This window comes from Durio zibethinus, chromosome 18, assembly GCF_047325235.1.
Source record: "Durio zibethinus cultivar Kanyao isolate XHJ-2024 chromosome 18, ASM4732523v1, whole genome shotgun sequence".
NCBI lineage: Eukaryota > Viridiplantae > Streptophyta > Magnoliopsida > Malvales > Malvaceae > Durio > Durio zibethinus.
Window position 1 is genome coordinate 22,070,582 of NC_143179.1, and position 12,184 is coordinate 22,082,765.

At 38.4% G+C, this 12,184-nt stretch overlaps 1 protein-coding gene and 2 pseudogenes across 3 annotated transcripts; all 3 read right to left on the reverse strand.

The window, feature by feature from the left end:
- Positions 1-516: 516 nt before the first annotated feature.
- On the reverse strand, positions 517-4,029 carry LOC111300010 (nuclear pore complex protein NUP58-like). Its single transcript, XM_022895580.2, has 6 exons — positions 3,603-4,029; positions 3,164-3,278; positions 2,162-2,635; positions 1,277-1,781; positions 1,067-1,107; positions 517-892 (listed from the first exon to the last, which is right to left on the reverse strand). Exons 1-6 carry the CDS (start codon positions 3,890-3,892, stop codon positions 854-856), a joined length of 1,464 nt encoding a protein of 487 aa, XP_022751315.2. The 5' UTR covers positions 3,893-4,029; the 3' UTR covers positions 517-853.
- Positions 4,030-5,737: 1,708 nt separating this feature from the next.
- Positions 5,738-8,287, reverse strand: LOC111300758 (dof zinc finger protein DOF3.4 pseudogene; annotated as a pseudogene). Its single transcript, XR_016329540.1, has one exon. The product of XR_016329540.1 is annotated as a dof zinc finger protein DOF3.4 pseudogene (transcript).
- A 1,461-nt stretch (positions 8,288-9,748) lies between these two features.
- Positions 9,749-11,480, reverse strand: LOC111300759 (GDSL esterase/lipase At2g23540-like; annotated as a pseudogene). Its single transcript, XR_016329541.1, has 5 exons — positions 11,116-11,480; positions 10,899-11,029; positions 10,559-10,807; positions 10,195-10,449; positions 9,749-10,099 (listed from the first exon to the last, which is right to left on the reverse strand). The product of XR_016329541.1 is annotated as a GDSL esterase/lipase At2g23540-like (transcript).
- Positions 11,481-12,184: the final 704 nt, after the last annotated feature.

Here is a 12,184-nt window from a genome sequence, read left to right on the forward strand (position 1 = left end):
CCCCCCATTCCTCTTCCCCGTACCTCCACAACAGCCTCGTGTCACGTGCTCCAGAAGCGAACTCCCTTTTGGACGCCAAGAATACTTATGCTGCTGTAATTTCTGCAACTCGTGCACTCTTTAGCATCTGATTACGGGATGCCCCTGCCTGCTTCGTCAAATTACAAGATCAGGATAGGACAATTGTGCTTTTATAGGAACCGCACTTGTGTCCATGAATTTCAAAAATGGTGATAATGAATATGCTCGGATCGTTTTTAGCATGATCTTAAAGAAAATGTTATGCCCTGGACTGATATGATTATACGGGCTATTCCAGAATGGCTAATGGGGAGAGTGCCATTAGATCGTTCGTTGAAATGTGTCAAATGGGGCACAACATTCATAGCTTTGTTCTGCCTGGAGCTTTCATAGTTGTGACATCTCGTAAAAATGGGATTAAAACTATAATCCAACATACAAAGCATAAGCATGCGTAGAAGCATTGTAAACGAAAGCCCAAGTAACAATCAGAAATCCAGAACTAAAAGTGATTTGCCCTTTTATATCTAGTCACAAGAATCTATAATGTGTTCTACACTATTACAGTAATAAGGATCTTGCAACACCTGTATGAATGGTGAAAAGAAGAAAATGGGAATAGGATGTTTTACAAAGCTAACATCTTGTTTTCCCGGATATCATCATCAACAAACCTACACGGATCCTTCAACTCCAGACCTAGAGACACTGCACTTAATACAATATCATGCAGAGACAATGTAAAAATGAAATGTGTGGCCCCCTTTATGTGCAAAGGATCATTTGAGTAGACAGAAAGTTGCTTCAGGATTCCACATCCAAGCTACCACAACTAACGCCGGGGAGTTCGAGATTTCGGCCTAGATGGTTTCTGCAAGAACACACAAATGAGGCTAATTAAGAGAAATATAATTGATCCAGGTAACAACACTGACTGATGCAGACAAAGTCACACGCAATAGCCATTCTTTGAAGCCAAGTCTATTTCTGATGATCATTTATGAAAAGGGAAAACAATTGACAGACAAGAAAACATTTTACTCACAGATGCAGCCCCGAAGCTAGCACCAGACCCTATTGCAGCACCTGGGAGAAAGAGAGCTTTTAATCAGACAACAAAAAACAATCAGATTAAAATTTATCAACGCATGTCAAAACACAGTGGTTACCCAAAAATGAAACGCCAAGCATGATTTTGAAATGACATTATTGAAAATAAAAGTGATTTCGGAAAACATATAGGATAAGAAGGTACCAGAAGCAAATGGTGTTGAAAAAAGTAAACCTCCAGCAGATGCAGTAGAGCCGAAAGCTGGTGTGGTACTAGAAAACAGAGAGGGAGTGGATGCATATCCTAAGAGAGATCCTGACGAGGAACTGAAAAGGGATGTTTGGATGGAAGCACCTGTGGTTGGAGTTGAAAATAGAGAAGATGACATGGAAGAAGCAGGAGCAGAAGATGGTGTACTAAAAAGAGACAATCCACCACCGGAAGAAGCTGATGATATTGCTGCAGATGTCTGTGAGGCAGAGGCTGCTGCAGGAGTTGCTGAGCTGGCAAACAACCCAGCAACCTGAGTTGATGTTTGAGAATTTGCAGGTAAATGCAAGGTTGGATGTACCCTCTTAGCAGCAGCTTCCTGCTTGGCAGTTTCTCTCCGATCAGCCTCAAGAAAAGGATCATTAACATCTCCTCTGCGGCGCTGATCAGTAAGATAGGCTGTTTTCATTGATTCAATATATTGATGAATGTTCTCCACCTAAGAAACACATGGTTATAGGACAAGTCAAAATCTTTTTTTTTTCCTTTTTCTTTGGTAGTTGAAGGGGTGTTAAGAGTTTGAGTGAAATCAGTAAAACGAAAGATCATTTCTTGAAAGCATCTTAACTACGATAAACATAAGATATATCAATAGTATTTGAAAGCATAGACTATATAAGAAGACATAAAAAATCCTGCTCTCAACTCAATTCCAATTAATAAATTTTCAAACAACTTGATATATTTCTGCTCCTTACCATATGTATCAATTACCAAGGATAACATGCAACTGAAATTATACAACTATAAATGTACTGCCAATCAGACAAGACATCAAACAAGCACATAGAATGATACAAGTACATGTATCTTCTTTACCTTGGCAGCCACATGAACAAAAAAGTCGTGCACATTGGACATGACTTTCGGAAGAGATTGCAACAATGAGGATGCGTGATTGATAGAGTTTCCATCAGAATTCAAAAGGAGCAGTTGTTCCAACTCTTCAATCCACTGGCGGCACTCAGCCAAATACTTCTCAAATCTAGCAACTGTATGCTGTAGAAATGGCGATGGCTTCTTTGGAAGCCCATGGTAAAATTGAAAAACTGGTAACATGGATGAAGCAGTTGGTTGAGCAATAGAACCTGGTGTTGTTGTTGCCCCTGGAGCCTGGGATGGAGCAGTGGCATTTGAAGTGCCTCCTGTGTTTGAATGAAAGAACCGGGGACGAAGCATCATGAAAGATCGAACAGCAACCTCTGTGTTCCTTAACATATCTTTCACAGAAGCCATCAACTCCTGCAGCAAAGCTTTCTGCCGCTCCATGGCAGTACTGATTCCTCCAAGTTCCTGTTGAAACAAGCACGCTATTTTATCCACCAATGCTAAGCACCACAATAGGCAATGGACAAGGAAACTGATGGTTTGTGATATATATCATTCAGATGGGAACTGCTTCATTGTTCAAAAAGATCTATCGACTGATTCAAAATTGTAAGTTTAGAGATGCACTGTTCTTGAAAGCTCATAAAACAGGCATGGAGGTAGTAACTTAACTCTAATTAAAATCCAGTTGTTCTCAGATCAATGGGTTTGGAAACAACTTTCCAAATGTTGAACACCCTAACCTAATGAGGTTGGAAGAAACCATTCCAACAGTCAAGAGCTTGTTTCTGGTATTAGTCAGTAGTACACAATCAGATGACCCACTCACAGTTTCAGATAATGAACCAGATATGACCAGCAACCCAACAAGTGGAGCAGCTTATTTGCATCACTTACTAATGTGGCAGCAAAACTCAGAGAGAAAGAAAACCAAAAAGGAAAGCAAACAATTGTTAGTTCACATGCACAGGAACAAGGATGCAAATGTTAAACCTGAACAATGTGGCTAGCATCAAGCTCAAACCCTTCATTGGAAACCGAAGAATCATAAAGGCGACTACACTGATCTAACCTTTGGCTCTCATCCCTGTACTCCAATATCCTTTCCCTACATTCCAAAAAGAAATTACGCTACTCAGAGAGCCATATAATACCAACATATGAGCTCAATCCATAAAACAAATCAGAAAGTCAAACTTATGCACGCACTTTTCCAATATCAAATAAATATTCAAAATGTATGAAAAATTAAGTTCAATGCACCAATTCTCAACAGCCAAAGGGTTCGATTTTTATCTAGCCTAAAGTAGAACTTTGCTTAGTTTCTTTCTATTTTTTCTATACTTTCTCATCAACTAATGAGCAATACCACAAATCCAAATCAAAAAACAAAAAAAAAAAAAAAACCCTTTAAAAAGAATTGAAAACATACTCAATTTGAAGCAGAATCTTTTGAGAATCAGGGTGCAGATCAGCCCATTTGGTGCTGTAATTAGCAGGAGTCTTGTCATTAGTAAAAAGAAAAAGGGGTTGCTGTTGTTGTTGTTGTTGGTGCTGCTGCTGTTGCTGTGGTTGTGGAAATTGTAACTGTTGTTGCTGTTGCTGTTGCTGTTGTTGTGGTTGAAAAAATGGGCTGCTTTGCTGGAAAGGTTGTTGCTGTTGTTGGGGTTGAAACAATGGCTGAGGTTGCTGAGGTTGTGGAGTTGAGAAAAAGGATGACATTGTTGTTTCCTTGGAAAGAAATAAGAAAAAAAAAAAAAAAGAATGCCAAAAAATTAGGGTTTTAGTACAGACATACGGGTCAGGACTGAGGATTGAGAAAGCCAAAAAAAAACCCTTTTTTTAAACCCTAGATAGGGAAAATAATTGGGGAATTTGAGAATTCAGAGTCTTTATTTGCAAATTGGCATTACTTCATTTTTGTGGGGCTGGACTTACAGTTCATGGGCCCACCAGAACAAGAGAATAATCAAGTCCAATGGATTTGGGCTCTTTTTTTTTTTAATTTTTTGGATGTATTAAGGTTTGAGCTAATCACATTTAACCAATCTTGATAACAAATAATAATATTCATACGTAGATTTGCATGAATAATCCCACATTTGGATTATCTATTTCTCAATCTTTTTGGCTTTGCTTAATGTCAAGTTTAATTTTCTTTTAAGGTAAATAAATGTTTTTTTAAATATGTAAAATTTTATTATCCAAAAGAAAGCATGAAAACCTGATATGGATTTTATGATGATTAGTCGTAATTTATATTACATTACACAATTCATCTAGGAAAAGCATTTCTCCGATGATATGGCTAATAAAAAGAATGCAAAATGGAGGAGACAAAGCTTAGACATGAGAGCTCCACTTGCACTATTCATGGAGGAATTTGAGTCTAAAATTCCATGTTCCACCAAGAACCAGGGTTTTCTGAATCCTGAAGGGGCTGATGCATTATTTTCATTTTTGATACATGAACTACCTTTGAGTCCACTCCATTTAGCACCATTATAAATTGGCAACCCCTTACCCATTTTTCTGCCTGCAATTGCCAGAAAATTAACAAAGGCTATGGTGGTTTGACATGGGTTGTGTTATATTCCATCTCTTGCGCACTGGACTAGTAATGCTGGCTTCAGGCTGGTGTCCGGGGGCTGGAATACATCATTGAATCATGATATTTCAGTTTTTCTCCCGAGCTATTAGGTGAAGGTTAGGCGCTTTTGATAAATGTGTCCATATGTCGAAATGTAGATCTACATTTAGTTTAAGCTTTTTACGTTCACAAAATAAAAGAAACTTTCTGGCAATTTGAATTAATGTTTATTTATTCTACTTATCAGACGTCCACCAGGTTTTTTGTACTGGTTAAATTTAAAGCGAATCTTCAATAAATATCAACAGCTCCTACTGGTAGCTATGAAGAGCAACGCTAACAGAGCTTCCTTTCTAAATTTCTGTCAAATGCAGCTTCAGATAATGTTACCCTTTCATAGCCTGCTTTTCCAATTCTGAAATTCAATTCGGTAAAAGAATAATAGCACATCTTCTAGTAAGCGGTAACTGCTTGTAAGTCATTTGATTGGGTGCTGGTGAACTTTCCAGCCCATAGTTTTGGATGCTGGTGAATTTTCAAGGAGGATGTGGCATGAAAACTGAAAGGGATTTTGGTTTATATTTCTTACTTTTTTTGTAGTATCCAACACCAGATCACTAAATTCAATAAAAAAAAAAGTGTCATAACTACGAACATTATTTTTGGGGAAAAGATGCTTGAGTACCCATGAAACAGGTCGAAAAAAGAAAACTAATAACAAAGAGTTAACCCTGAACAATCAAGCCATTACAATTTGGAGAATCTAACAGATACCCAGAGAATTTGTAAGACCAGTGACCATAAATTGGTCAGGAGGAGAGCCTAATAGTAAGAATCATAAGTCGGATTTCATATGAGACAGGTGAAGCTAAATATGCAGCATTAGGAATCAAAATCTAATTGATTTCACAGTTCTACAATTATCAGAGGAGTGGGAAGTAATTTTAACAAGTGTTTTAATGCACATTACCCAGTGAAAAGGCTTAAAATTATTGGATAAGGTTTAATTGGCATTCCATCTGGCTAAACAAAAAAGAAAGCCATTTAGCCATCATCCGAAACAACACTGCTATCTAAACTTTTATGCTGACTTCGATGAAAATTATGAAAAAAATGCTGATAACTAGAAAAGCACGTAACGTTTAGCATATTTCTACTTTCGTATAGCTAATAATTTAGTTTCAGCATTCACTGATTCACATACTAAAAAGAAAAAAGAGGTTTCCACTTAAGAACAAAAAAAAAAAAGCATGAAAAAGGCAATGAACCCAAAAGAGCTCATTCACTTGAGCCCATTTCCAGGAGTTGAAATAGCTAGATCAGGACAAGAAAAGCAATCCCCACCAACAAACCCAGGCTCCCCGCCTTCAAACTGCCATGTGTTCCCCATTCCTGTAGCAGCCCCAGCATTGCCACCAATAGCAGCAGCTCCATCTCCCATTCCTAAAAAAGGCCACGTTCCTCTTTCAAGCCCAAACCCGACATCTTCAAGTGCTGGAGCAATACCAAACCCTAACCCACCGAGAGTCAGAAAATCCGGCCCCTGAGTATTCAACAATGAAGTAAAACTTCCACAGATGCTTCCACCCCCGTTGCCCCTGGACTCTCCACCAATGCCAAAAGTTCCCTGATTCGCTGACAGTGGCAACAAAACCGGGGTGGCAGCTAATGGGAAGCTATTATGACTAATGGTGGTGGCAGCATTGGTGGAAGAAATGACGGTACCATAGGTGGTGTTGGTGGTGCGTGAACGCTTAGCATTTTTCCTGGTGCCACCGCCAACAGGGATGTCCCGGAGGGTGCCACCATGAGTCCAGTAACGGCGACACGATTTACAGAAATGGCGAGGTTGAGAAAAGTTATAGTTGTTGTAGTAACAAAACTTAGTGTTGGTGGAGTCACATCGTGGACAAGGCAGCTGTTCTTGTTCTGGTGGTGGGGCTCCCGTGTTAAGGGCCTTGGTTAAACGCCTGTTTTGATCTCCGGACTCGGATGGCATTTTCAGACAAAAGAAAGTGGCTTAAGTTATAGTATCTTCAAGTCTTTGTTTTTGTTCTTGTTGGGTTAAAAAGTGTGCGTCTTTTTTTTTATTGTGGATGGTTTCGGATTTGCTTGTTGTGGGAGGGTGAGTGAAGGGGGATTTTATGGGGAGAGAGAGTGAGAGAATGAGAAGCATAGGAAGAGGAAGAGAACCTGTTGGAAAGTGCAACATGTTCTGAAGGTTATATGAGCAGAGAGAAAGAGAAGAGAACAGGCTTTACAGTGCTCTGCTGGGCACGACATTTTGATCAGTCAGATACAGTATGGGCTCTGTTGAGGGTCGGCTCTATCAGCTATGAATGCGGCTTGCTGTTGCCAACTGTTTAAGTTCTTCTTTTTGGATTTTTTTTTTTAGCTTTTAGCCTTTTAGGTTTATGCCAAAAAAAACAGAAAAAAAATTGATAATCATCAGATGGATTGGCAGTCAAATAAGGGTCCCATTTGGTGCAGTACTTTGGTTTCTGTAATGATTTCGACTTGGGAAGTACAATAATTAGTAATGGAAGATGACAAAGCTCAAAGAATACTACAATCCTGATGGCAAACTAAATACATAATTTAATTGTTCAAAGTTGTACTGTGACAATATTCCAATGATGCAAATGACAAAGCAATTATTGAGATTGTAAGGAAATTCCAATGTATGTTATCTTTCTGTTTTGGACAACAAAACCAACTCTGCAATATTAATTGAAGCAATATTAAAGGTGCATGATACAAATAGAGTTCCATTCTATTTCTAAACAATTTTCTTCCCTATGCTAGATAGAATCAAACTTTGAGGGGACATTCCAGCAGAAGAAAATTATTACTCAGAAGTTAATTAATATTGTCTTTTTCAAAATTACTTTTCCAATTTGGAATATCCAAATTCAACCCCAAAAGCTCCATTGCTTTGGGTGTACATTGTGCCATTGCCATCATACTAATAATGAATGGACTGAACTGAAAGGAGGGTAGACAAGCATGCCAAAGGGGCAGCTACCGGTGCCAATTCCCAACAGTTTCTGGCTAAGCATTGAGAGCCAAAAGAATTTGAAACAAAGAAGAAAAAAACCCAAAAAAAAAAAAAGACTGGAGTTATATTATACTCATAGGAGTAGATATATACCGTGAAAGAAGAAGCCAGAGATTGAGAGGGATTGCTGTAGGTGGGACAGTACAGACAAAATCATAGTGTCGGACAGCGTGGGGTGCAATTATTGGGCTCTCCTCTGATTTCGGACGCGTCATGTCTGCATTAGATTCCTCCTCCGTACCCCCTCCAATCTTCTCACCGGATTTCTCGCTCTACTGCTCTCATTTCTTTATTACCAAAAAAAAATACAAAACTATTCCCTCTTCTGGGCACGGGGCTTTGCTCTGTTTTCACATGTCACTGATGATTTCTTCCTGTTTCTAGCCCAGCAGGAATCAAGGTCTGCCATTTCAGGAAGAGAGATGCCTCCTCTACGGCCTAGTCTCTCTTCCCTGGTCAAGTGAACAGTGTCCTAGGTTATTAACCTGGTGAATTGGTGATTCATAGGGTTCAGCCGTGGTCAAGTGAACAGTTTATATCGATATTTATCTCTTTCTTATTTTATTGGTTACCTTACAACTCACACAAGTCAATATTTAACCGGCTAACCCCACTTTGTCCGAACCAACTAGAAATTTTGAAGCTCATATGTACGTATAATAGACTTGAAAGAGTATGAAAATATTGAAACATGAATACTAAATGAGCAAAACAACAAAAGACTTGAGACTTTAAGCCTATCTGCCCTCTAACAGTACACTCAAAGATTATCAACCGTATTAACCAAGTAAAGGTAAAGGGGGGTGGGGTCAAGAAGCAACTGACCAACAGTGGAAGCAGTCAGTGAAGGACCGCTGCTGTCGGTGAATGTGGGGTTGGAGGGGTCTTACTTCTTAGTCATTGGCACGCGCGGAGCTCAGTAGCCATCTAAGTATTCCCGGCACAACAAGATGTGTCGCTTTCAAATAACAAACTCAGCCTCCGATCCTTCTCAGTTGTATTTATTCGATCGCCCCATAATAACTGACATTTGCTTCCATTTGTTTCTTCACTCCCCACTCCTTGTTTCAACTATTACCTTGTTCTTTTTGGCTTTTTACTATAGTTCTGGATTCCCCTCCACACCGGACTTCAACTCATTTAGATTTCATTCCTATATACTTTTATCTGTTTCGGAATTGCCAATTAATTTGTCAAAAGCTCCAAAATTAAGTAGATCATCTTAACATTTTAGCTTCAGAATTGGTGTCATTGTGTTGATATTAATCGGAGTATTTAGATATATCTAGTTACTCTTTATTACTAGTATCTATTGGTTGAATTAATTATCATTCCCACTGAAATTTACATGCTTGATTGCGTTTACAAATCTACGAAAACCTGTTTCCATAAAACATGCTTACTTAGGCAATTATGTTGCAAACAGAGGCAAAAGAACAGTTACAGGTGTAAGAAAAAGACAACCAAAAACAAAGATGCAAGAGAATGAAAGGATGGAAAAGTCTTGGAAGATTGATTTCTATTCTGTTTAGGAAAGTTCAAAAGAGCTAGGTCGGCAGGCAGATAATTGTTCACTTTGTATATATGGAGTACAGGTGGAATATGATTAACAGGGGACACACTAGCAATCAAAGCTTCAAATCAGGTAGTTGTTCGTTTGCCTACAGGAAAATTAAGTCTTTGCATTTATTCAAGAAGGTAGGTGACACAGCTTCTCTGCAGGCAGGTCAGTTCCTGGTGATTTTGTGAATAAAAATCTTTGTTGAAAAGCCGATTATCCACCCTCAACTGTATCTATAGCACTTGCACGAAAACTGTATGGAATCATTTTCACATTTATTGAAGCTTAAAGTTACTCAAAATTAGTTTTACAAACATGGATGATGGAAGTAGATAGACAATGAAGAAGAAGAAGAATAGTGTAGGAAACTATAAAGGGAAAACAGAAAGGAAATTCTTTAAAGTAATATTAAAGCTACAAAAGATAATTGTGTTCATGAAATATTAGCAAATAATAATAACTCTAAAAGATGAAGGAAAAGGAAAAACACAGCTAATTAAAGATTACGAAGCTGTTTAAGATTCACTGGAGAAATATATTTTGTGCCTCCGTAGAGAAGTTGCCTGGCGATTATAAGATTGGCAGCCTCACTTGGGTGGTAAGGATCCCAGAAAACATGCTTGTCACGACCATTGCACATGGTGGATGTTGGTCCACAAGGAATTATCCCTGCATATTGGCCTCCATTTCCACAACAAGCTTTGCTTGCTGCTGTAAAACCTACATAAAAAAGCTCCCAATGTTGAATAATTGGGTAATACAGGCTTATCATCAGCATTCATATACTGAAAGACTCGAAATGTCGATGTTAATACCATATTTTTGATAATTTGTGATGAGCTCATCACTAAGTCATAGACATTGGCATGAACAAATGTGGCTCCAGGGAGCTTTCCATTCAATTCAGTTAGTAAATCCTTTAACCGGCCATTGTACTGCGTTGCTAGCTTATTCGCCATATCAACACATTCGTTTTCGTCCAGTTGATTGATGGTTTTCTGGTAAGGTATGCAGCCTATCGGACCAACGTTTCCTATGACAAACTTCCGAGCGTCTAGCTGGTAAAGTCTCTGCCACCATTAACAGTACACCATTGTTCTCAGTTGATAATCAACAAATTAACCAATTTTAAATGCAATTCTATTGGTTATTAAGCATATGGTTTTATCTGCATTATACTGTTAATTGGTTCCTTAGGTGATTGATCATGTCATCGATGAAACCATCCGGCCTCTCGGAAATCCTTGCTCCTATGGACAGAACCGGGAGAAGATAATTGTTGAGAAAATCATTTGCTCCAATTTTAACTGAGAAGATGGATCTTCTCGAAATGTAGTCTTTAGCCTTGGATGAACCTAACAATTTATCAAACTGTTTTCTTGTATTATTGAAGAAGTCGATTTGGATATCCAATCCTAGCCTGTTAACCTGCAAAATAGATTTAATTTTAGATTCCATCAGCATTTTAATGTGGAAATGGATAAACATATAAGGGGTAAAACTTTTGATAGAAACTGACAAATATTCTTCCAGTTGCATTCATAATCCCTCCTCCTCCTGATGCATAATTTACACCATACAATATAGCTTTTCCTGTAGAATTTGGAGCAAGATATGAAACTGCATAGTTTGGTACTCCCAAATCTTCTCCTGTTTACAGAAGTAAACAAGCTTTACTCATTCATGTTTAATTAAATCATTTCCTTATGGTAAAAGAGGAGATATATAGAGCTTACCGACAATGTCACCAATGGTTCTGCCATTGGTATACCGGCCAGTAGGCATTCCTCCGGATGCTTTAAAATCAATTCCATTAGGTGGAATATTTGCCCTAGAAAATGTTGGTAAATAGTTATTATTACCAGCATCCACCAGAGAATCACCAAAGATGAAAGAAGCTCCAAAACCGCCACTACTATCATCAGCAGCATTAACCAAATGGCTCAAACTGATGCACAAAAGAACCAAGGCAAGGCTCCAAGATTTCACCGCGGCCATAGCTACTGTTTAACTTATCCCAGATTAAAGCTGATACAAAAGTTTCTGAATGGAAAGTATATAAGAACTTTCCTTTGCTACTCTGTTTATATGGAGTTGCATTTGGTTTGAACCCTTTTTGTATAGGGATGGACCGTTTGATGCAGGGTAGGTGATCAACATCTTGCAAATTTTCTCAATGTGTTGTGAACTTTTAGGCCTTGCTTTAGGTATAAGCAAGGTGGCAGCCAAGATTACATTCTATGGTCAAATACATAGGTGATTGTTTGGTAATTATTCAAGAATTTGGGATATAAAAACTGAGAAAAAAATGTTCTACACGGCTTGGAGAATATCTATTATTTTCAGTCAAATCTAAAGTGCCCTAGGTGGATCAGTCATCAAACCATATCAAAATAACTGAGAATTGAAAAGGAAAATGATATAAAAATGGGGATTTTTTCCCCACTTGTGTAAGGTTCCAATTTCTGCCCAACGTCAATATATTCCTAAGTTTTGAATCCTACTTGCTTTTATTCTAGCTGGATTTTGAGGGTCGGAAAGGCCAATTCGGGCAAAAGCCCCCGTCAAGATTTGAAGGGTAGGCTTTTTGGTTGGCTAATCCTCTTCTTCCCTCACCCTTTCAGATAGAGAGGCCAATCCAATTTCTAGGCCCAGTTATTTCAGTGGAGTGGAGGGTCCAGAGCCATAAGATAAAGCCCAAATCTTGAAATGGGCTTAGCTCCAGTAAACTTCAAATCATTTATTTTTTTATTTATTAATTTGTGTTCAGTAAATTTTCTGACAAAAATTCACTTATTTTACCTT